This window comes from Heptranchias perlo, chromosome 2 (assembly GCF_035084215.1).
Source record: "Heptranchias perlo isolate sHepPer1 chromosome 2, sHepPer1.hap1, whole genome shotgun sequence".
Lineage (NCBI taxonomy): Eukaryota > Metazoa > Chordata > Chondrichthyes > Hexanchiformes > Hexanchidae > Heptranchias > Heptranchias perlo.
Genome location: NC_090326.1, coordinates 77,579,780 through 77,606,178, shown reverse-complemented (window position 1 = coordinate 77,606,178; position 26,399 = coordinate 77,579,780). Strand labels below are relative to the sequence as shown.

Here is a 26,399-nt window from a genome sequence, read left to right as displayed (position 1 = left end):
ACTGATGCACTATATTATTGACATGGAATTGAATGTATTGATCAATATGGATTACAAAAGAAACACGTATTTAGATCGATGCTCCATGTTAAAATTAGCGATTGGCACTGTTAAGGGAGCAGATACAAACATTAAACGGAACCGGCACAGGGGCGACCGGCTGTGATACTCGAACATCCCTCAATGGGGATTTGAGTTACCGTCCCTGGAGATACCGGGCTGCATCGTGGGGCTGCATCGTGTGCCAGCCAGCCAGCGAGCGGTCGGTCTCCGGGCCGGGGCCCGGGGCCCAGCGGCCCCCTTGTTCACTTACATCGCTTGGTGAGTATGCAGAGGGTATCGGCCATTTGCTGGTACTGTTTCCTGCTCATATCCAAGGGCCGTATCCTCGACATTGTTGCTCTGATTCGGCCGCCCGCCCCTCAACACCACCGCTGCCTTCCCCGTCTCTGTCTCTGTCTGTGACCAATGCCAACCGTAACCCTGGCAACGCCCAGCAACGCGGTCCAGTAGAAAGCCGGGATGTTGCCTCCCGGCGCTAGGCGAGGGGAGGCGCTGGTGACGTCATCGAGAGGCGAAGGGGCAGAGTGTTGGCTGAGTTTAGGTGCCAGTTTTCCCCTTAAAATCTCACAAAACAATCTAAAATCTGACTGCATATTTAAATCTAAAAATTGTGGATTTTTTTTAACTTTGCATAGAAATGCAGTGTTGTAATATAGTTCAGAAAAAATCTACAGCAAAAAAACTTTAACATCAGAAATAAGTCATAGAAACATAGAAGATAGGAGCGAGAGTAGGCCATTCAAAATGATCATGGCTGATCGTCTTAACTCAGTACCCTGTTCCCGCTTTTTCCCCATATATCCTTGATCCCTTTAGCATTAAGAAATATATCTAGCTCCTTCTTAAATACATCTAATGACTTGGCCTCCACTGCCTTCTGTAGTAAAGAATTCTACAGGCTCACCACCCTCTGATGAAGAAATTTCTCCTCATCTCGGTTCTAAATGGCATACCCCGTATCCTGAGACTGTGACCCCTGGTTCTGGACTCCCCAGCCATCAGGAACATCCTCCATGCATCTAGTCTGTCTAGTCCTGTTAGAATTTTATATGTTTCGATGAGATCACCTCTCATTCCTCTAAACTCTAGTGAATATAGGCCTAGTCGACCCAATCTCTCCTCATACGTCAGTTCTGCCATTCCAGGAATCAGTCTGGTAAACCTTCGTTGCACTCCCTCCATGGCAAGGATATCCTTCCTCGGATAAGGTGACCAAAACTGCACACAATACTCCAGATGTGGTCTCACCAAGGCCCTGTACAACTGCAGTAAGACATCCCTGCTCCTGTATTCAAATCCTCTTGCAATGAAGGCCAACATACCATTCGCCTTCCTAACTGCTTGCTGCACCTGAATGCTCGCTTTCAGCGACTGGTGTACAAGGACACCCAGGTCTCGTTGTACCTCCCCTTTTCCCAATCTATCACCATTCAGATAATAAACTGCCTTTCTGATTTTACAACCAAAGTGGATAACCTCACATTTATCCAAGTTATAGTGCATCTGCCATGTTCTTGCCCACTCACCCAACTTGTCTAAATCACATTGGAGCCTCTTTGCATCCTCCTCACAGCTCACATTCCACCCCAGCTTTGTGTTGTCCGCAAACTTGGAAATGTTACATTTAGTTCCCTCATCCAAATCATTGATATATATTGTGAATAGCTGGGGCCAAGCACTGATCCCTGCGGTACCCCACTAGTCACTGGCTGCCACCCGGAAAAAGACCCGTTTATTCCTACTCTCTGTTTCCTATCTGTCAACCAATTCTCAATCCATGCCAGTATATTCCCCCCAATCCCATGTGCTTTAATTTTGCACACTAACCTCTTGTGTGGGACCTTATCAAAAGCCTTCTGAAAATCCAAGTACACCACAACTACTGGTTCTCCCCTATCTATTCTACTAGTTACATCCTCAAAAAACTCCAGTAGATTTGTTAAGCATGATTTCCCTTTCATAAACCCATGCTGACTTTGTCCAATCCTGTTAATGCCTTCCAAGTGTTCTGTTATCACATCTTTTATAATAGACACTAGCATTTTCCCCACTACTGATGTTAGGCTAACTGGTCTGTAATTCCCTGTTTTTTCTCTCCCTCCTTTTTTAAATAGTGGGGTTACATTTGCCACCCTCCAATCTGTAGGAACTGTTCCAGAGTCTATAGAAATTTTGGAAGATGATCACCAATGCATCCACTATTTCCAGGGCCACTTCCTTTAGTACTCTGGGATGTAGATTATCAGGCCCTGGGGATTTGTCAGTCTTTAATCCCATTAATTTCCCTAGCACTATTTTTTTACTAATACTGGTTTCCTTCAGTTCCTCCCTCTCACTAGACCCTTGGTTCCCTAACAAGTCATTTAAATGCTAAAATTTACCCTTCCCATTTCATGATCCAAAAGGCCTGAAATGAGCAAAAGATCATTTTTCTACAGTGAGTGTCCCAGCACCAGCACAGCTCTCTGGGGTGAATCACAAAGTGGGACAACAACAACAACTTGAGTTTAGAAAGTATCTTTAATGCAGGAAAAATACAGAGGGGAAAATGTGTCAAACTGTGGTAGGAGAGATTAATAGATGTCACCAAAAACTTGGTCAAAAGATCTATTTTAAGAAAGGTATTAAAGCAAGAAAGAAGAGAGGTAAAGATGACTTAAATGGAAATGAAAATCGGGAGAGCTTAAATCAGGCTGCTGATTCACTATCACCCTGTTTTATACTATCACCTAAAGTCAAAATTACCCCCATTGTCTTTTTTTCACTTCTGTCTAAAGATTACTCAATAATCTAGGAATTGGCTGACAGTTGATCACTAAGTGGAGGAAGTTATGCTTCAGTTGTATACAGCCTTGGTCAGACCCCATCTGAAGTACTGTGTTCAGTTTTGGGTACCGCACCTCAGGAAGGATATATTGGCCCTGGAGGGGGTGCCGTGCAGATTCATTAGAATGATATTGGGGCTTAAAGGGTTAAATTGTGAGGACAGGTTGCATAAAATGGCTTGAATATAGAAGATTGAGGGGTGATCTGATCGAGGTGTTTAAAATGTAAAAAGGATTCGATAGGGTAGGTACAGAGAAACTATTTCCTCCAATGGGGGAATGAAGAACGAGGGGACATGATTTTAATATTAGAGCTAGGCCATTCAGGAGTGAAATCAGGAAGCAATTTTTCACACAAAGGGTAGTAGAAATCTGGAATTCTCTGTCCCAAAAGACTGTGGATGCTGGGACAATTGGAGCTTTCAAGACTGAGATCAATAGATTTTTGTTAGGTAAGGGATGAAGGGACATGGGTCAAAGGCAGGTAAATGGAGTTGAGGTATAGATCAGCTATATCTAATCGAATGGCGGAACAGGTTTGAGGAGCTGAATGGCCTACTCCTGTTCCTATGTTCCTATAAAATGTTGCTTGTTGAAGGAATATTTTGAAGGATTTCATCAGTTCTCAGAATACTCTACTTCTGTGATGGGGTCATAGAAATTCTGTTGGAGGAAGTGATGCATAGGAGAGGATGGTCTTGGGGATGGAGCACCTGAGTACCTCCAAGTGAGATGCACAAAGGGAAAGATAGGAGTGGAGAAACAGGATGAATGCCATGAACAGCATTGCTGGAGGGAATGCAGGAGAAAAGTGAAGGACCTTACCAGGTCAGTGAAAATGGGTTATCCATTAATTCCATGAACTAAGCACCTATGACTTTTGAATTACCTGCTTTCACTCAGTTTAAAGTACCTTCACGCTTGCCATCACTGCCCATTATGCATAGGGTACACTTAGTACCAGTTGCCTAGCTGTCCCATGGAAGTGTTCCATAACTCACATCATTGCATGTATTCAGACCAAAGTAATCATCCCATCTAATGTAGCTGCATGATTGATATACATGTTAATGCATCAACTGTGCTGCATGCTGACACTTGAGTGTTACTGTATATCATCATGGCAATATCAACTCAGAATTCTTCTACTCTGTGTCATTGGTGGGTTAGTGGCAGAGCGGGACTACTCCCCACTCATGTAAATCTATGGCTAAAAGGTTGCAACCAGTTAAAAGAGGATATCTGTTTTTCAGCAGCAAAGAGTGCAAGACATCTCAAGGAGCAGCAACCATGAGGAGGCTTAGCAGCAGCAAGGATCCCCAGATTTTCAAATGCATCTGCGAAGGTGTTGCTGGCCAAAATCAGGGCCAGAAGGGATCAACTGTTAGGCACTAAGGGCAGGAAGCCCCATTGATGGTAGTTCAGGCTGTATGGAGGGAGGTGGCAGAAGCTGTCTGTGCAATCTGCACCATTCCAAGAATTGTCTCACAGTGCAGGAAGAGATTCAATGATCTCCCAAGGGTAGCCAAGATAAGTCAAGGCTTTTCACCCTCCTATTCTAGTGATTACTGAATTGTTTTCTACATGGGTGGAGGCTTTCCCAATGAAAAATAATACCACACCTAACAAAGTCAAAACATTTACCCTCTAAAGTCTAGAGCAGTTACTGCCCGCTACCATCATTTTCATTTGAGGTGCCCTGAGGTTCTAACTATCAGGAAAGATTGAACAGGCTGGGGCTCTTTTCTCTAGAAAAGAGAAGGCTGATGGGTGACCTAAGAGAGGTCTTTAAAATTATGAAGGGGTTTGATAGGATAGACATAGAGAAGATGTTTCCACTTGTGGGGGAGTCCAAAACTAGGGGCTATAAATCCAATAAGGAATTCAGGAGAAATTTCTTTACTCAGAGAGTGGTGAGAATGTGGAACTTGCTATCACAAGGAGTAGTTGAGGCAAATGACAAAGATGCATTTAAGGTGAAGCTAGATAAACACATGAGGGAGAAACAAATAGAAGGTTACACAGATAGCGTGAGATGAAGTAGGGTGGGAGGAGCATCGTGTGGAGCATAAACACCGGCGTCGACTAGTTGGGCCGAATGGCCTGTTTCTGTGTTGTAAATTCTATGTAGCACTGCTTGAATCCTGGTGGGACAGGTTTTCACCAGATGCAGTCCCCCTTCATCCATTGAGTTGAATCAAGGACACATTTCACCAGTCAGGTAACAAAATCTTGCTTACAGGATTTGGGGATCAAACAGAAATTCCATTTTCCTTATCATCCGTAATCATCTGGGCAAGTAGAAAGGGCTAACAGAACCATTAAGATTATGTTGAGGAAATTCGCAGCCCTAAATGGCAAAAATTGAGACAGCTTCGTACCTACAGTTTTGATGGCTATCAGTTACCCATTAGGGATCTACTAAATATAGTCATTTCGAGGTGATGACTGGTAGAGTAATGAGAACTCCAGAACATCTGTGAATTGACTTGGGTACACAAAGTAGCAACAGAGTTAACAGAACTAAAGCAGTATCTAAGGTGTATCTAAGCAGTATCTAACACTTGTTTGCGGCCAAAGAGTTAGGGAAATCTCAGAGAAAGGCAAAAGCATATGTTGATACAGGGGTCAGAGAAAAGGATTGGTGAGTAGGAGACCGGGTGATACTTCTGGCATATGCCTCTCTGGAACAGAAGCTAGCGTCCAAATGGCAGGGTCCATATTACATTACTGATAAAGTCAATTCCTTTGTATATAAAATACAAGATACTCTAATGCCAGAGGTTCATGGAGAAACTGTTGTGCAAGCTAGCTCCAGCAAAGAATGCATCTTTGGCTTCCTTGATGCACCTGTACATAGCTGATTGGTTAATGTTGCAGATGTGCCGATATACAGCCTGAAATGACCCTAAAAACTCAGGGCAGTGGTGACCTTCGTAGCCACTGGCAGTGCAGTGTCTGTGGTGGAGGTGATCTGCAGGTCCAGCTGAAGCATGTGGAAATAAGTGTACTGATACACAAATCATTAAAAGTAATGACGCAGGATTCATAAACATAGAAAATAGGAGCAGAACTAGGCCATTCGGCCTTCGAGCCTGCTCCGCCATTCAATATGATCATGGCTGATCCTCTGCCTCAATACCATATTCCTGCTCTCTCCCCATACCCCTTGATGCCTTTTGTGTCTAGAAATCTATCTAGCTCCTTCTTAAATATATTCAGTGACTTGGCCTCCACAGCTTTTTGTGGTAGAGAATTTCACAGGTTCACCACCCTCTGAGTGAAGACATTTCTCCTCATCTCAGTCCTAAATGTCCTACGTAAGGCTATAAAAAAAGCAAACCAAGCACTGGGTTCATTTCTAGAGGGATAGAATTGAAAAGTAGAGACGTAATGTTAAACTTGTGTAGAACCTTGGTTAGAGCACACTTGGAATAATGAACGGTTCTGGTCTCCATATTAAAAAAGGATATAGAGGCACTGGAGAAGGTGCAAAAAAAGATTCACAAGGATGATACCAGAGCTGAGAGGATATTCTTATCAGGAAAGGCTGAACAGGCTGATGCTCTTTTCTCTAAAAAGGAGAATCATAGAATCATAAAAAGTTACAGCACGAAAGGAGGCCATTCAGCCCATCAAATCCGCGCCGGCTCTATGCATGAGCAATCCAGCTAGTCCCACTGCCCCGCCCTATCTCTGTAGCCCGGCACATTTTTTAGTTTCAAGTATTTATCCTGTTCCCTTTTGAAGGCCATGATTGAATCTGCCTCCACCACTCCCTCGGGCAGTGCATTCCAGATTCTAACCACTCGCTGTGTAAAAAAGTTCTTCCTCATATCACCTTTGGTTCTTTCGTCAATCACCTTAAATCTATGCCCTCTGGTTCTTGACCTTTTCGCCAATGGGAACAGTTTCTCTCTATCCACTCTGTCTAGACCCTTCATGATTTTGAACACCTCTATCAAATCTCCTCTGAACCTTCTCTGTTCCAAGGAGAACAATCCCAGCTTCTCCAGTCTATCCACGTAATTTAAGTCCCTCATCCCTGGAATCATTCTACTAAATCTCCTCTGCACCCTCTGTAAGGCCTTCACATCTTTCTAAAGTGCGGTGCCCAGAACTGGACACAATACTCCAGTTGTGGCCGAAGACTGAGGGATGACCTGATAGAGGCCTTTAAGATAATGAAAGGTATAATAAGGTAGACGTAGAGAAAATGTTTCCACTTGTGGTGGTGTCCAAAACTAGAGGTCATAAATGTAAGATAGTTACTAATAAATCCAATAGGGAATTCAGGAGAAACGTCTTTACCAAAAGAGTTGTAAGAATGTGGAACTCGCTATCACAAGGAGTAGTTGAGGCGACTAGCATAGTTGCATTTAAGGGGAAGCTAGATAAACACATGAGGAAAAAAGGAATAGGAGGATATGCTGATAGGGTTAGATGAAGAGGGGTGGGAGGAGGTTCGTATGGAGCATAAATGCCGGCATAGACAAGTTGGGCTGAATGGCCTGTTCCTGTGCTGTAGACTCTATGTAACTCTATGTGGTGTAACTCCCTGCTGGCTTCTTTTGCAAAGTGCAGCTTCTGCAAGCATTACTTCTGGTTTAGTTGGAGTTAGAGGAGCCTTGGCCTGTTTATCCTGGTGGGAGGCTACCAGCAGGTGAGTGTCAAATAGTTCCTGTGCTGCCTGGCCAGCCTGGCCTCCTTGCACTCCTCTTGTTTCCCAAATAACATAGAGAGGAGAGTTTTCCTGAAGGAAAAAAATATACTCTCTTCTGATGACTGTGTCACAGTCATAAGCTGAAGCTCCACAGCAAATGACAGAAAGCCCAATGTTGATGTTGCATTTGGAAGAAATTTTAAAAAGTTAAGAAATGCCTTAATGTGGCTGCCTAGCAACGCTGGATGCCTGTTGTATATCAGCATACTTACTATGGGCAGCAAATTGCAAAATGTAATGTTTGGCATCAGCACCTCATTGTTTGAATTTGCCTAATTATATTTATGATGTGGAGATGCCGGTGATGGACTGGGGTTGACAAATGTAAGGAATCTTACAACACCAGGTTATAGTCCAACTGTTTTATTTGAAAATCACAAGCTTTCGGAGGCTTTCTCCTTCATCAGGTGAGTGTGGGACTCCCACACTCACCTGACGAAGGAGAAAGCCTCCGAAAGCTTGTGATTTTCAAATAAAACAGTTGGACTATAACCTGGTGTTGTAAGATTCCTTATAATTATATTTACGCAGATGCTGCCATCCCCACTGTAGCTTCGGGTGAAAACTTGCAAAATGTTTTTGTGGGCAGGGATATAGCATAACACATTCTCACCCAACTTCATGCTCTCACTCTTTTTGAAACCTCCCAAAATCAGATGTAAAACCCCTTCAGAAAATCAAGGCTATGGAATACAAAAGCAAGAAAGCAATGTTGAATTTTAGCAAGACCTTAGGCCACAATTGGAATGTTGTGTGCAGTTTTGAACACCCCATTATAGAAGGATTCAAAAACAATGGAAAGGTGCAGCATAAATACACTTCATCTTACCGAAGTTGAAGGGTTACTATTATAAAGGGAGACTTGAGAAGTTAAAGATTTTTTTCATTTGAGCTTAGAAGGTGGGGAGATTAAGGTGTTACCAGATAGCAATCTTAAAGATTATGAAGGGTTATGATAAGATAAATAGTGATAGATTGATTTCACTGGTTGGTGGAAGGCCGCAAATTTAAGATAATCAGAAATAGGATCAAAGAGAGATCAGAAAAAAAATCTTCACAGAGAGTGGTTAGAATGTGGAAATCTCGGCCACGAATCATTGTTGAAGCAAAATCCACGCTGGAAAGTTCCTCAGAGCTGCTGCCCCTGTGATGCCGTAACTTAGTTGGAACAGGGTTTTTGCCACACTTCCTGCAAAGTTATGGAGGCAGAGCGGAAACAGCTTGAAGGAATTTCCTGGCCCATTTTTTTTTAAAGATTGCTTAAAAAAAAGAGGAACAGTAAAGGGTGTGGTGAATAAGTATATGATTTGGTGGGTCATGTGAAGAAAAACACTGGTGTAGATTAGGGTCTCATTTTGTGCTGCAATATTCATGATTCTATGTCATCTCATTGAATGGTTTTAATCTCACCTACCATGCCCCTTGGTGACTTTATAATATAATAATTTATGGATAGTATGAACAACAAAAGAGACAGAATAGATCCACCGTATCCATTTCCAAATAAAGAAAATTAACATTTTTAAGTCAAAATAATTAAATCAACCATGCCATATTTTCGATGCTTGTTTAATAGCGATTAGTGGGATGCATGTTTTTTGCTGCTAACATGCCATGAAGTTATTTTAAGTCATTTAAGTTATCTTAAAACAAAAAACAGTCATAAAGTTAACAATCTGATTATATTACCCAAGATAAATTCTAGTAAAGGAACAAGACTGGCATTTTTTAAAAATAGCCAAGTAAAAGATAAATGTTTGAAATTTGATTACTGAAAATTTCTGACAAAAAGTAATTAAGAAACAAATAGCAAGATAGCTGAATCTGTGCTGATCCCAACAGCCAACACATTTATAGCTGCAAAATAGAGATAACGAAAGCATGCTTCCTTTGTGAATTTGGCCAGGGTGGCTTTAAATGGCCAGGTAGGGTTTAAAAATTTTCAGATTCTTCAGCATTTTTGACTGATGAGAGCTGGATCCAGTTGTATGAAGCAAATATCCTTATGCAGAGGTGCTTTCTCATATAACAGAAGTGGTATTTGGGACAGCAATGCAGTCCATCCAAGCAACAGTGAGCCTGAGGAGAAAGTGCAGGAAATATCAGTGGGACGAAACGATGGTTGAGTGTTTAAAATAGAGAAAGCTTATGAATATGGATGCTCTGATCAGGCATGTTACATTTACATTAAATGGATTCCAATTTAGCAGAGTGTAATTTTGGTAAAACAGTTTTATAATTGTGATTGTAAAAGTATAAATGATGGTCTGCAGCACTACCAAACCATTGAAAACATTTTCAGAAGCACAAACTGGAATTCATCTTAGTGCTGAGTATTAAATATTCAATGATTATTTAAACCAATGTAAATGATAATAGATTTGTAACAAGTCAGCATTGTAAGGAGACCTATTTTGTATTGCAATAATATTTTTCCGTTAAACTGTTTTATGATGTAGACACCGAATTAGTCTTCAGATTCAAATGAATGAGATAAACGAGTAGCGTTTTAACAAATGCATAGTCTGTGGCATCAATAGTGACTTACATTAGGGATTGGGCAACATCCCCATTCTTTGTGGTACATTTTGCAGCAAGTACTTCCAGCTTTACAAACATGTGTGTCATCACAATGAACCACTGAGACATCACTGCTGAGACTGTTCTGCAGAGTGTCTGACCCGATCAGTGCAGGATTCTTGATGAGCCATGGGATGCTGACACTATCCATTTTACACATAGATCTTTGAATGTCACATTTGGTTCCATGAGGGCAGCAGTGGATACCATCTTTACAACAAACGGCCTAATTGGGAATAGAGAATAATAGTCATGTTATTGGTAAGGTAGATAGTTTTCACTTTTACTAGATAACTGTTTGTAAAATCATTATAGAAAGTTAAGTCAATGTACCTTAGGATGTGGATAAAAACCCCATGCTGCTCTAGACAATATGCACCAAGTGTTTCCTTCAGGATAGTATTGTCTAATCACCACAATACACATGTGATAGGTCACTGCTGACAATGACACTCAGTGTTGTCATCTAGCTGTCACTGCTAGAGTTTTACTTTGTTGAGGGCTATGCCCAGAAGTGTAGGGTAGTGGGATTAGTTTTGGATTGTTCTGGCAAAGACGTGATGAGCTGTAAACATCTACGATTCTATGGGAAAATGAGCCTGATCTTTGACATTGTCCAGTTGAGGTACAGATGGAACCATTTGGATAACAGTGCAGCAGCAAACAGCCTACAGAAAACAATCTAAAGGAAAAGACATTGAAGAAGGAGCAAGTGTGCGGCACAGTGGGACTACATACTGCTGCTTTGACTCTGGGATCCAGATTCGTATCCAGCTCAGATTGATGAGATGAAAGTCTCCTCTCTCTGTCACTTGTAAGAATTCTATCTGACGTGAGCTTAGGCTGTCTCAGTCCAGTTTCCTATTGGTGTGGAACAGTATAGAACCTCTCAGAAATGAATGGCTGGTGATGTGGGACGATTCATACTGGTGCGGGAGATTCTTTGCTGAGATTGGAATTAAGGCATATTGTTGGAACATAGTGGAGGGAGTTTTAGTCCTCAAGTGGCTATTCGTGGCCTGATCGAGAGTACATGATGTTGACACTGGGTGATAGAAAGTGGAAAAAGTGCCCATCACTCCCCACCACACCATTCCTTCATCTTGATGAGCCATCAAAGTGAAGGATGTGTGTGGTGTGTGGTGTGGTGGTTCAGTTCAGCACCACTTGTCCCTCCAAAACAAGAGATATTTGTAAGTATTAAAGCTCCTGAACAAACAGCAGAAAATCATTGAGCTGTGCAGGATACAGTAATGTAGTGCTTATGGTACTGGACTAGCAACCCAGAGGTTGTGAGGTCAAATCAAAGTTATGAAATTGAATTCAATAAATCTGGTAATTCGTGGGCTGACATCAGAATAAATGACCACGATGACCTGCCATCATAAAAACCTAACTGGTTCAGGGAAGGGAACCTGCCACCCTATCTGGTCTGGCCTACACACGACTCCAGTCCCACATTATGTGGTTAACTCAATCATAATAAAGATTTGATGGATGTATTGACAACAATCCAGGCATCTAATCATCAGTGGGGGAGGGGCATAGGGGGTGGCTTAGGCAATCTCAGCCCAGTTGACCATGCAAAATTCTCTTCATATGGAAACTGATGTCTAACTTGGGACAGCTGTTCCACAGGCTAGTCGAGCAACAGCCTGACATAATCGTACTCACAGTATCATATCTATTAGCCAACATCCCAGACTTCTCCATCACCATATCTGGGTGTGTCCTGTTCCACCAGCAGGTGGGGGCACTGTGGTTTACAGTCAGGTGGCAGTGGCCCTGGGAGTCTGCAACATTGGCTTTCGACACCATGAAATCTCATGGCTTCAGGTCAAACAAGGTCAAGAAAACCTGCTGATCACCCCCTTTGCCCCTTTCCCCCCTCAGCTGACAATTAAGTACTCTTCCATGTTGACCATTACTTGGAGGAAGCACTGAGGTTAGCAAGGTTGCAACATGTACCATGGGTGGGCATCTTCAATATCCACTACCAAGTGTGCCTCAGTATTACTCCCATTAAGCTGGCAGAGTCCTGACATTCATATAATCCAGAATTGATCTGCACCAGGTGGTGAGGAACCAACATGAAGAAGTAACTACTGGATCTTGTCCTCACCAACCTACTTGTCACAGACACTGTCCACAATATCATTGGTAGGAATGATCACTACACTATCACATGAACATCTCCATCCTCAACTATGGTAGATCTCAGCACATGAGTGCAAGGGACAAGGCTGAACTTTGCAAGTATCTTTAGCCAAAGTGGATAATCCTATACCTACTCCCGAGGTCCCCACCATGATAGATGCTAGTGTCCAGCTAATTCAATTCACTTCATGTGACATTAAGAAGATGTTGAGTTCACCAGACACAGAAAAGGCTATGGGTCCTGACAAAATCCTAGTTGTAATAATGAAGATCTGCACACCATAACTAGCCATCCCCCCTCCAACCCAGTCAACCATTTACATGCGGCTAGAGAACTCTACTCAATAACCGCCCTATCAGCCTCCTCCCAATCATCAGAAAAGTGATGGAAAAAGTCATCAATAGTACTATCAAGTGACACCTACTTATCAATAACCTGCTCATCCAAGCTCAGAACTACTCAGCTCCAGACCTCATCACAGGCTTGAACCAGACATGGACATACAGCTGAATGAGCTGAAAGTACTGTCTTTGACCAAGGGGGTTGAAGGAAAATCCCTTCAGTGGTTGGAGTCATATATGACACAAAGGAAGATAGTTGCGGTTGTCAGAAGCCAATCATCGTAAAGCCAGGATATTTCTGTAAAGGTTTACCAGGGCAGCGTCCTTGTCCCAACCATTTTCAGCTGCTTCACCTTCCCTCCATAATAAGGGCAGGAGGTGGGGGGGTCACCATTGACCAGAGGCATAAATGGACCAACCATATCAACAATAGGGCAGAAGTTGGGAACTCTGCAACAAGTGGCTCACTTGACCCTTCACCATCTACAAGGCTCAAGTCAGGAAATGATGGAATGCTCACCTGGATGGGTGCAGCAACACCAACACTCAAGAAGCTTAACACTATCCAGAGCAGTCTGCTTGATTACCATCCCTGTCATTGGACTCAATGTCCACCCCCTCCACCACCAGCATACTGTGGTTGTAGGATGAATGATCTACAGGATGCACTTCTGCAATTCACCAAGGTTACTTCAGCATCACCTCCCTCCCCTACAACCTCGGCCAACGAGAAGGATAAGAGCAGCAATATCATGGGAACACGATCACTTCCAAATTCCCATCCAAGTCAAACACCATCCTAACTTGGGCATATAGGCCTGGGGTTTTTGCTTTGGGCACAATCTAGCGGAAGCTCTGAGCCATATTGTCATTCCTTCATCCTTACTAGGTCAACATCCTGGATTTCCCTACCTAAAACCATTGTGGAAGCACCACAATGCTTTACATGTGAACAACTATCTGTCATGATGTAGTTGCTTTAGGTGGTACTGTGGCACATATCACCCAGGGTAGTATGTTTTCAGGTAAACATTACTTTCTAATTGCAAGTTATTTTAATTGTGGCCCTCCTCCTGGCCACAATTTTTTAAAATTTCCAGTCTTACTCACAGAAGCAGCACAAAGCAGGTGATGAGAATGGGGATGAGGCTTCAATCAAGTGATATGAGGAGGGGGAAGAGGCTTATGGTGGTAATTGACAAGGCAGGAGGTTGACAGGATGGGAAAGATGTGGGTGAGATGATGGCTGTGTCCGGGCGGTGGAGATTAAAGAAAATGGTTGAGAGGATGGCTGAATGATGGTAAGGGGACTCAACAGGAGATGAAGGGGAATGGACAATACAGGGAATCAGGAGATCATACAGCAGTCAAATTCAATAAGTGCTTATCTTTTATAAGCGCTAATTGAGCTTTGGGATTTGAATTATCCGCTTAGCAGTGAAGATAACTGATGAGGCTTGGTAGAGGCGTAGGATCGTGGGACTTGCCGAGCAAGCATTGGGCAGGCCAAGGCTGTCAGATAGCAGGCAACTGGGCACATGGTGGGTGAATGGGAATTACTACATGGGGAGGGGGGCAAAGGGGGATTAGGCATGAATCAGATTGGGTATAGGGGTGCAGTAGGAAAGGAAGGGCAACTATGGGCTTAATGGAGGATAAGGGTGGTGGGGAAGAGGAATTGGGGTGAATGGAGGCAGGAGATTTAGGGGTGCATGAGAGGAACTGTGAATTGAAGGTACCATCAGGCTTAAAGGGAAGATGATGGCAAAGTGGAATGAGGGCATAATGGCGAGCAGACGTGACAGGAGAGTAGCATATAGGTGTAAGACAATGATGCGGAAAGAGCGCTAAAGGTGAAGGAGTGGTGTACAGGAGGTGAAGTCAGAAGGTAAGTGCGATTGGAGGCTTTGGAAGGATGAGGGAGGTGTGGAAGGGGAATTGGGGTAATCACGGAGAGTATGGGGCATTGACAGTTTGGAAGAGAGTAAGGGATATAGAGGGATGAAGTACAAAGGGAATGGGTGCATGTAGCAGGTAAGGTGAATTTGAGGGGGAAGAGACAGTGGCAGCGTGGATACAAAATTGGCTAGGGGATAGAAAGCAGAGAGCAGTGGTGAATGGGTTGTTTTTCAGACTGGAGGCAAGTATACAGTAGTGTTCCCCAGGGGTCAATATTAGGACCACTGATCTTTTTGATACATATTAATGATCTGGATTTGGGTATACAGTGTATAATTTCAAAGTTTGCAGATGACACAAAACTCGGAAATGTAGTAAACAATGTGGAGGATAGTAACATACTTCAGAAGGACATAGAAAGACTGGTGAAATGGGCAGACATATGGCAAATGAAATTTAATGCAGAGATACATTTTGGTAGGAAGAATGAGGAGAGGCAATATAAACTAAATGGTACAATTTTAAAGGGAACAGAGAGACCTCGGGGTGTATGTACACAAATCTTTGAAGGTAACAGGTCAATTTGAGAAGACCGTTAGAAAGCATCTGGGGTCATTGGCTTATTAATAGAGGCATGGAGTACAAAAGCAAGGAAGTTATGCTAAACTTTTATAAAACACTGGTTAGGCCTCAGCTGGAGTATTGTGTTCAATTCTGGGCACCACACTTTAGGAAGGATGTCAAGGCTTAGAGAGGATGCAGAAGAGATTTACTAGAATGGTACCAGGGGTGAGGGACTTCAGTTATGTGAAGAGACTGGGGAAGCTGGGGTTGTTTTCTTTGGAGCAGAGAAGGTTAAGGGGAGAGGTGTTCAAAATCATGAATGGCTTTGATGGAGTAAATAAGGAGAAACTGTTTCCAGCAGCAGAAGGGTCGGTAACCAGAGGAAGCAGATTTAAGATGATCGGCAAAAGAGCCATGAGTTGTAATGATCTGGAATGCGCTGCCTGCAAGAGTGATGGAAGCAGATTCAATAGTAACTTTCAAAATGGAATTGGATAAATACTTGAAGGGAAAACATTTTCAGGGCTATGGGGAAAGAGCAGGAGAATGAGACTAATTGTGAAGGCCTTAGAGAGGATGCAGAAGAGATTTACTAGAGTGATTTCAGGGATGAGGGACTTTAGTTACATTGAAGGGTCTAGACAGAGTAGATAGAGAGAAACTGTTCCTATTGGCGGAAGAATCAAGTACCAGAGGGCATAGATTTAAGGTGATTGGCAAAAGAACCAAAGGTGACATGAGGAAAAACCTTTTTACACAGCGAGTGGTTAGATTGTGGAATGCACTGCTCGAGAAGGTGGTGGAGGCAGATTCAATCAAGGCATAACTGATTAGTAACTGAGGAAGATTAGGCAATGAAAATGTCCGGGTAGTGTTTCTCCTTGTAAGGGTCATCAACTCATGTAATTCTCAGATGATTTCCAAATACATAGTTCCCAGCGGCATGAAAGACATTGACGATCGTACAATGTGTACAATATCAGCCCTAAGCCTACTATCCTCTTTTTGAGCTGGAAGAAGTGATACGACATAGGAACAGAAATAGGTGATACAGCCATTTGAGCCTGTTCCGCCATTCAATGAAATCATGGCTAATCTGTATCCTAACTGGAAATCTCTGCCTCACTTATTACTTACTGGGGCCTATTTGAGGGTTGTAGGAATTCAAGATCTACCCTACACATCAGCAACCACACTTCAGAAGTAATTCATTGGTTGTGAAGCACTTTGGGATGTTCTGAGGATGTGAAAGGTGCTATATAAAAGTACGTTCTTTCTTTCATGTGTATATATAAACCATGTTGGGTGGGTTGCTGAAAATTCAACTCTGTACAGTGTAAAGCCATGCACACCAATAAGCTGGATGAGAATGGCCTATTTCATGTCAGAATTCACCTTCTCCAGCAATGGAGGAAAATGAACATGTTAAGAAAGGAACTCCTTTGCAAGACCATGAGTTACATGGTTGACTACTCCGGGGGGCTGAAATTTGATTTAGCCTGCTCCACTGATGAAAGTTCAGAGGAGCAGCCATAACTCCGATGTGTACAGGGGCACTTAGGCAGTACTTGGTTGATCTGCTGCTCCATTAGGAGAGCCCCGCGGCCCATTCACAGCCAAAGGAAATATAGGTAAAAAAGTCTTCAGCTCCAAAAGGAGCCATTTGCCAGGATGAGAAAAGTAATGATCCCCATTTCTATAGAGCTATTGAGCCTTTCAAAAGGCCTCATTACAGCTCTCACTTCTGAGAATTCTAATGAGACCTTATATGGGTAAACGAGGTGGACTTTACGATGTCATCCAGGAATTCCCCCGTTGATGTAGGGATGAGCAGAAGATCTCCCCACCACCCCCTCCCCCATCACCAGATAATGGTTCTCTGTGAAATACGGCATATAATTAAGGCAGGACTGGATTCTGCCCCAATTTGCGGCCTGGATCTGGAATTCCGCCTTCGCCCCAATGGGAATTTTCAGGGCCCCAGTGATTAATCCAGGACCATAAGAGATACTGTTTGATTTCAACATTGTGTATCAGTTCAAAAAAGGAAATTGTAGTACCATTGATCAAGGTTCCCACACAACTTCTACCTGTGGAAATTTCCTGGACAGTGTTATAAGCTGCAACTCTGCTGGATCAGGTAGAAATTAAAATGCTGAAGCAGGGTTGTTGGGGTGTGTATGAAGCCATGGGAAATCTCCAACTTTATCATTGGCAAAACACATAAAATTTCTCTCTTGTCCTTTCTATCCACCCAGCAAGAAATTTGCATAAAAATGCAAATGTAAAAAGCAGCATTTATATCTCAGTGGTACAGTTTGTAACCTACCGCAGGATGTGGGCAGCAGCTCCAAGCTCCGCTGTTTAATTTACAGCACGTATACCCATTTTGACAGTAATATACATTATCACAGTAAATTACTGAGCTGTCACTGCTGACACTGGTGCTCAGAGCTTCTGTCTCCATTGTAAATATCTTGCTTTCCACTGGAATGCTGAGATCTTTCAGAGGTGCGGATGATGGAGAGGAATCACCTGTGTAGTCTTTAGGACAGCATTTTGTACCACCGTAACAACAGACTGTCTAAATATAAATCCAGGAAAATATTATTGTTAAAACTTTGTAAAGTCGATTCAGGCCACTCGTTATACGTCGCAACCAGGTGCGTGGGAATGCCATCCAAACCCACAAATAATACCTGTCTGAAATTGCCATTCAAGCTCATAACACATTCATCACAAATAATCACTATTGTACCGTACGTATTAGTCACCTCGTTTTTATCTGGGTGAGGCCTCTGTTAAAACAGCTGACAAATTAATTTCACACTCATGCATTGCGTTGCTATGGTAGTATAGTGCAGCCGAATTGATGGGTCTGAAGAGATAAATTTCAAATTTATAATTTCGGCTGCCCGCTATGCACAATTTTCCAGCCATGAAGTAACAATCTGATAAACACAAATGCTTGAATTTCCGGGGCGCACTCCCAATTGGTAACACCACACTGGAAGCTTCAAACCAGAAAATTATCTCTCTAGTGTCATCAATAACTGTGAAAATTGGCGTTTTAGATTTTATAACAAATTCAGAGTTTCCTACTTCTTTACAGATGATATAAAAAAAATTCTCACATCCTTAGCTCATCCCAAAAGCACTTCACAGCAAATGAGTTACTTTAGACATGCCGTCCCCTCATTGTAGTTTTGTAGGCAAACACTGCAGCCATTAATTGTACATACAGCAAACGAGATTAATAAGCAGTTGGTTTAATGTCTCGTGCAAAAAACAGTACACCTGTTAATGCAGCACCCCCTCAGTACTGCACTGAAGTATCTGCCTAGGTCATGTGATCAAATGTGAACAGTGAGTTTGAATCTAAAATTTTGTGACTCAGAGGTGAAAGTGCCACTACTGAGCAAACCCTGACATATTCTCTTAAGTCTTTCCCACAAAGCACAGGATTGGTCAGTTAGTGGCTCACATTTCCAGAGTGTTCTGAGAGACCCTGGGCTGGATTGTACTATTTGCGGTGGTGTTCCAGTAAGGCAATCCTTCTACCCGCCCCTCCGACACCACGGCAACCCGAACCAGTTAACTGGCTCCCAACAGAACTCCTGCCAGCTAGACAGAGCCTCCTAGTGCAAAAGAGGAAAATCCCAGTGGTGCCGCAGCACCCAAAGTGGTGCCAAGGGACTGCAAAAGGCAGAAGCACTTGAAGACAAAATGGCCTCTGCAATTTGAGGAATCAGCTATTTCATTTTAATGCTGTGTACTATGATGACAGAACCCAATAAATACACACCAAAAATGCTTCATTTTTGTCACAGTATCATTAAGCAAAAGAGGGGAAAAATCAACATGGCAAGTTTTCAACTGGACGCTTGTGCGTAAAACTGGCATTGCGGATCGGCTGCCCAGGCAGAGAAGTTGAAAATCTATCCCAATAAGTCAGACAAAGTAGATCATGCAGAATGCTGTATCATAACCAAGCAACTATGTATTCACAATCTCTCATAATCCTACTTTGAAATAAAGATGTGCTGCAGCTTTGGTGAAAAAGGCACAAATGGTTAGTAACTGAGGAAGATTACGCAATGAAAATGGCTGGGCAGTGTTTCACCATGTAGGTTTTGTGGGAGAGAGTTCCACACTTCTACCACCTTTTGTCTGAAGAAGTGTTTCCTAACTTCTCTCCTGAATGGCCTGCCTCTGATTTTAAGATTGTGTCCCCTTGTCCTAGACTCACCCACCAGTGGAAAAAGTTTCTCTCCATCTACCCTATCAATTCCTTTCAAAATCCTAAAAACATCAATCAAATCATCCCTTGACCATTTATATTCCAGGGAAAACAAGCCTAGTTTATGTAATTTCTCCTAACACTTTAACCCTTGGAGCCCTGGTAACATTCTGGTCAACCTGCGCTGCAATCCAAAGGCAAGTAAAACTGATGCATCAAAGTGGAGCAATCCAGAAAGGTAAGTTAACTTCTGTCAGAAAAGAAGTTAAATATCTAATCCAATGCTTTATCTTTGAAAAGCTACTGCCCCTGAAGGCATAAGAGTTTGTTATCTGGCTCCTTTCTATAAATGAAACAGAGATATCGAACAGGATTGAAATCTGATACTTGAACAGGCAGTCAAGGTGGGCTGATGGTCTTCTCCTGCCTGAAATAGGCTAATGTGTTACCATCATGAACTACCTGTTTCCACTGCCTATATCTACTTTATCTGGTGTCAGCTTGTGTTAATCCGTTGTATTGGACGTCAGTGAAACATGTTCGGAGTAATTTTACAAGTCTGCATTGCCAGTGGGGAGCCTTGTCCACAGCAGCACATGTCAGAAATTTGGGCACGCTCTGCCCACAATTTTTTGACCATCATGGTTGGAACATTGTGGGTAACATGCCTACATTTTCAACACGTACTGCTAGCAGGCAAGTTTCCCCGCAGGTGGCAAAGGCTTGTAAAATTAGCCCTCTAGTCTATATGCAAGAGTAAAAGAAAGAACCAATGGCCAATGGACCAGTGTCTCCACTGGAATTGTACTAAACCGTTTGGAAACAACAATGAATGAGCAGTGTAGTTGCATAATAGTCACAATAACCTAATTCCCAGTTGCCAATTCGGTCAATTTGGATTGTTCTCAATCTCATGGTCCAAAATAGGAATGTTTCTTTTGATTCTCAGCTCTGAGCAGTAACTCTTGACTATTCAGATGTTGCCTTTCCACTTGATACATCTACAAACATTCTGCTTATTTGCTCGCCAACCTCATCCAAGCTATGTTGATGCAAACGAAGGGTAATGGCGGCTGCAACAACAGCAAGGAAGTTTCTGGAAATCTCTGCCTCACTTATTACTTACTGGGGCCTATTTGAGGGTTGTAGGAATTCAAGATCTACCCTACACATCAGCAACCACACTTCAGAAGTAATTCATTGGTTGTGAAGCACTTTGGGATGTTCTGAGGATGTGAAAGGTGCTATATAAAAGTAAGTTCTTTCTTTCATGGTATATATAAACCATGTTGGGTGGGTTGCTGAAAATTCAACTCTGTACAGTGTAAAGCCATGCACACCAATAAGCTGGATGAGAATGGCCTCTTTCATGTCAGAATTCACCTTCTCCAGCAGTGGAGGAAAACGAACATGTTAAGAAAGAAACTCTTTTGCAAGACCATGTGATACATGGTTGACTACTCCGGGGGGCTGAAATTTGATTTGGCCTACTCCACTGATGAAAGTGCGGAGGAGCAGCCATAACTCCGATGTGTGCATGGGCACTTAGGCAGCACTTTCCTTGTTCTGCTGCTCCATTAGGTGGGCCCATACACAGCCAAAGAAAATATAGGTAAAAACGTCTTCAGCTCCAAAAGGAGCCATTTGCGAGGATGAGAAAGGTAATGATCTCCATTTCTATAGAGCTATGGAGCCTTTCAAAAGGCCTCAATAGGACTCATTACAGCTCTCACTGCTGAGAATTCTGCTGAGACCGATGTAGTCCAAGAATTCCTCCGTTGATGTAGGGATGAGTGGAAGATCTCCCCACCACCCCCTCCCCCATCACCAGTGAAATATGGGATGTAATTCAAGCAGGACTGGATTCTGCCCCAATTTGCAGCCTGGATCTGGAGATCCAGTAGATCCATCTGCCTCCGCCCCAATGGAAATTTCGGGACCCTTGTGTTTAATCCAGGACCAAAAGAACTTTTGTTTGATTTCAACATTGTGTATCAGTTCAAAAAAGAAGATTGTAGTACCATTGATCAAGGTTCCCATTCAACTTCTACCTGTGGAAATTTCCTGGACAGTGTTATAAGCTGCAACTCTGCTGGATCAGGTAGAAATTAAAATGCTGAAGCAGGGTTGTTGGGATGTGAATTAAGCCATGGGAAATCTCCAATTTGATCATTGGCAAAACACATAAAATTTCTCTCTTGTCCTTTCTATCCACCCAGCAAGAAATTTGCATAAAAATGGAAATGTAAAAAGCAGCATTTATATCTCAGTGGTACAGTTTGTAACCTACCGCAGGATGTGGGCAGCAGCTCCAACCTCCGCTGTTTAATCTACAGCATGTATACCCATTTGGACAGTGATATACATTGTCACAGTAAATTACTGAGCTGTCACTGCTGACACTGGTGCTCAGAGCTTCTGTCTCCATTGTAAATATCTTGCTTTCCACTGGAATGCTGAGATCTTTCAGAGGTCCGGATGATGGAGAGGAATCACCTGTGTGGTCTTTAGGACAGCATTTTGTACCACCGAAACAACAGATTGTCTAAATATAAATCCAGGAAAATAATATTGTTAAAACTTTGTAAAGTCGATTCAGACCACTCGTTATACATCGCAACCAGGTGCTTGGGAATGCCATCCAAACCCACAAATAATACCTGTCTGAAATTGCCATTCAAGCTCATAACACGTTCATAGAATCATAGAAGTTACAACATGGAAACAGACCCTTCGGCCCAACATGTCCATGTCGCCCAGTTTATACCACTAAGCTAGTCCCAATTGCCTGCACTTGGCCCATATCCCTCTATACCCATCTTACCCATGTAACTGTCCAAATGCTTTTTAAAAGACAAAATTGTACCCGCCTCTACTACTGCCTCTGGCAGCTCGTTCCAGACACTCACCATCCTTTGAGTGAAAAAATTGCCCCTCTGGACCCTTTTGTATCTCTCCCCTCTCACCTTAAATCTATGCCCCCTCGTTATAGACTCCCATACCTTTGGGAAAAGATTTTGACTATCTACCTTATCTATGCCCCTCATTATTTTATAAACTTCTATAAGATCACCCCTTAAGCTCCTACTCTCCAGGGAAAAAAGTCCCAGTCTATCTAACCTCCCCCTATGAGTCAAACCATCAAGTCCCGGTAGCATCCTAGTAAATCTTTTCTGCACGCTTTCTAGTTTAATAATATCCTTTCTATAATAGGGTGACCAGAACTGTACACAGTATTCCAAGTGTGGCCTTACTAATGTCTTGTACAACTTCAACAAGACATCCCAACTCCTGTATTCAATGTTCTGACCAATGAAACCAAGCATGCCGAATGCCTTCTTCACCACCCTATGCACCTGTGACTCTACTTTCAAGGAGCTATGAACCTGTACTCCTAGATCTCTTTGTTCTATAACTCTCCCCAACGCCCTACCATTAACGGAGTAGGTCCTGGCCCGATTCGATCTACCAAAATGCATCACCTCACATTTATCTAAATTAAACTCCATCTGCCATTTATCGGCCCACTGGCCCAATTTATCAAGATCCCGTTGCAATCCTAGATAACCTTCTTCACTGTCCACAATGCCACCAATCTTGGTGTCATCTGCAAACTTACTAACCATGCCTCCTAAATTCTCATCCAAATCATTAATATAAATAACAAATAACAGCGGACCCAGCACCGATCCCTGAGGCACACAGCTGGACACAGGCCTCCAGTTTGAAAAACAACCCTCTACAACCACCCTCTGTCTTCTGTCGTCAAGCCAATTTTGTATCCAATTGGCTACCTCACCTTGGATCCCGTGAGATTTAACCTTATGTAACAACCTACCATGCGGTACCTTGTCAAAGGCTTTGCTGAAGTCCATGTAGACCACGTCTACTGCACAGCCCTCATCTATCTTCTTGGTTACCCCTTCAAAAAACTCAATCAAATTCGTGAGACATGATTTTCCTCTCACAAAACCATGCTGACTGTTCCTAATCAGTCTCTGCCTCTCCAAATGCCTGTAGATCCTGTCCCTCAGAATACCCTCTAACAACTTACCCACTACAGATGTCAGGCTCACCGGTCTGTAGTTCCCAGGCTTTTCCCTGCCGCCCTTCTTAAACAAAGGCACAACATTTGCTACCCTCCAATCTTCAGGCACCTCACCTGTAGCTGTCGATGATTCAAATATCTCTGCTAGGGGACCCGCAATTTCCTCCCTAACCTCCCATAACGTCCTGGGATACATTTCATCAGGTCCCGGAGATTTATCTACCTTGATGCGCGTTAAGACTTCCAGCACCTCCCTCTCTGTAATATGTACACTCCTCAAGACATCACTATTTATTTCCCCAAGTTCCCTAACATCCATGCCTTTCTCAACCGTAAATACCGATGTGAAATATTCATTCAGGATCTCACCCATCTCTTGTGGTTCCGCACATAGATGACCTTGTTGATCCTTAAGAGGCCCTACTCTCTCCCTAGGTACTCTTTTGCCCTTTATGTATTTGTAGAAGCTCTTTGGATTCTCCTTTGCCTTATCTGCCAAAGCAATCTCATGTCCCCTTTTTGCCCTCCTGATTTCTCTCTTAACTCTACTCCGGCAATCTCTATACTCTTCAAGGGATCCACTTGATCCCAGCTGCCTATGCATGTCATTTGCCTCCTTCTTTTTGACTAGGGCCTCAACCTCCCGAGTCATCCAAGGTTCTAGAAGTAAAGGGAATTAGGGGTTATGGGGAGCGGGCAGGAAATTGGACATGAAGCTGAGCTCGGATCGGTCAATGCCCTGTGGGTGGCGGAGAGGGCCCAGGGGCTGAGTGGCCGGGTCCTGCTCCTACTTCTTGTGTTCTTTAGATTTGTGGTTGGGATCAGATCAGCCATGATCTTATTGAATGGCGGAGCAGGCTCGAGGGGCCGATTGGCCTACTCCTGCTCCTATTTCTTATGTTCTTATGTTCTTATGTTCCCTACTTCTACCAGCCTTGCCCTTCACACAAATAATCACTATTGTACCGTACGTATTAGTCACCTCGTTTTTATCTGGGTGAGGCCTCTGTTAAAACAGCTGACAAATTAATTTCACACTCATGCATTGCGTTGCTATGGTAGTATAGTGCAGCCGAATTGATGGGTCTGAAGGGGTAAATTTCCAATTTATAATTTCGGCTGCCCGCTATGCACAATTTTCTAGCCATGAAGTAACAATTTGATAAACACAAATGCTTGAATTTCCGGGGCGCACTCCCAATTGGTAACACCACACTGGAAGCTTCAAACCAGAAAATTATCTCTCTAGTGTCATCAATAACTGTGAAAATTGGGGTTTTAGATTTTATAACAAATTCAGAGTTTCCTACTTCTTTACAGATGATATAAAAAAAAATTCTCACATCCTTAGCTCATCCCAAAAGCACTTCACAGCAAATGAGTTACTTTAGACATGCCGTCCCCTCATTGTAGTTTTGTAGGCAAACACTGCAGCCATTAATTGTACATACAGCAAACGAGATTAATAAGCAGTTGGTTTAATGTCTCGTGCAAAAAACAGTACACCTGTTAATGCAGCACCCCCTCAGTACTGCACTGAAGTATCTGCCTAGGTCATGTGATCAAATGTGAACAGTGAGTTTGAATCTAAAATTTTGTGACTCAGAGGTGAAAGTGCCACTACTGAGCAAACCCTGACATATTCTCTTAAGTCTTTCCCACAAAGCACAGGATTGGTCAGTTAGTGGCTCACATTTCCAGAGTGTTCTGAGAGACCCTGGGCTGGATTGTACTATTTGCGGTGGTGTTCCAGTAAGGCAATCCTTCTACCCGCCCCTCCGACACCACGGCAACCCGAACCAGTTAACTGGCTCCCAACAGAACTCCTGCCAGCTAGACAGAGCCTCCTAGTGCAAAAGAGGAAAATCCCAGTGGTGCCGCAGCACCCAAAGTGGTGCCAAGGGACTGCAAAAGGCAGAAGCACTTGAAGACAAAATGGCCTCTGCAATTTGAGGAATCAGCTATTTCATTTTAATGCTGTGTACTATGATGACAGAACCCAATAAATACACACCAAAAATGCTTCATTTTTGTCACAGTATCATTAAGCAAAAGAGGGGAAAAATCAACATGGCAAGTTTTCAACTGGACGCTTGTGCGTAAAACTGGCATTGCGGATCGGCTGCCCAGGCAGAGAAGTTGAAAATCTATCCCAATAAGTCAGACAAAGCAGATCATGCAGAATGCTGTATCATAACCAAGCAACTATGTATTCACAATCTCTCATAATCCTACTTTGAAATAAAGATGTGCTGCAGCTTTGGTGAAAAAGGCACAAATGGTTAGTAACTGAGGAAGATTACGCAATGAAAATGGCTGGGCAGTGTTTCACCATGTAGGTTTTGTGGGAGAGAGTTCCACACTTCTACCACCTTTTGTCTGAAGAAGTGTTTCCTAACTTCTCTCCTGAATGGCCTGCCTCTGATTTTAAGATTGTGTCCCCTTGTCCTAGACTCACCCACCAGTGGAAAAAGTTTCTCTCCATCTACCCTATCAATTCCTTTCAAAATCCTAAAAACATCAATCAAATCATCCCTTGACCATTTATATTCCAGGGAAAACAAGCCTAGTTTATGTAATTTCTCCTAACACTTTAACCCTTGGAGCCCTGGTAACATTCTGGTCAACCTGCGCTGCAATCCAAAGGCAAGTAAAACTGATGCATCAAAGTGGAGCAATCCAGAAAGGTAAGTTAACTTCTGTCAGAAAAGAAGTTAAATATCTAATCCAATGCTTTATCTTTGAAAAGCTACTGCCCCTGAAGGCATAAGAGTTTGTTATCTGGCTCCTTTCTATAAATGAAACAGAGATATCGAACAGGATTGAAATCTGATACTTGAACAGGCAGTCAAGGTGGGCTGATGGTCTTCTCCTGCCTGAAATAGGCTAATGTGTTACCATCATGAACTACCTGTTTCCACTGCCTATATCTACTTTATCTGGTGTCAGCTTGTGTTA

At 42.9% G+C, this 26,399-nt stretch overlaps 2 protein-coding genes across 7 annotated transcripts in view; both read right to left on the bottom strand.

Moving 5' to 3' along the window:
* clxn (calaxin) overlaps positions 1–539 on the bottom strand; it is a 35,952-nt gene extending 35,413 nt beyond the window's left edge. For both annotated transcript variants that reach the window (XM_067998142.1, XM_067998149.1), the window contains exon 1: positions 314–539. In XM_067998142.1, coding sequence (XP_067854243.1) covers positions 314–395 — 82 coding nt within the window. In that variant the 5' untranslated portion in view covers positions 396–539. The remainder of the gene's footprint in view (positions 1–313) is intronic.
* An 8,625-nt stretch (positions 540–9,164) lies between these two features.
* Positions 9,165–26,399, bottom strand: part of LOC137340614 (progranulin-like) — a 63,304-nt gene continuing 46,069 nt past the window's right edge. For all 5 annotated transcript variants that reach the window (XM_068003220.1, XM_068003213.1, XM_068003186.1 and 2 more), the window contains 4 exons: positions 21,684–21,938; positions 17,483–17,737; positions 10,160–10,417; positions 9,165–9,690 (listed from right to left, as the gene is read on the bottom strand). In XM_068003220.1, the coding sequence (XP_067859321.1) occupies positions 9,544–9,690; positions 10,160–10,417; positions 17,483–17,737; positions 21,684–21,938 (915 nt within the window). In that variant the 3' untranslated portion in view covers positions 9,165–9,543. The remainder of the gene's footprint in view (positions 9,691–10,159; positions 10,418–17,482; positions 17,738–21,683; positions 21,939–26,399) is intronic.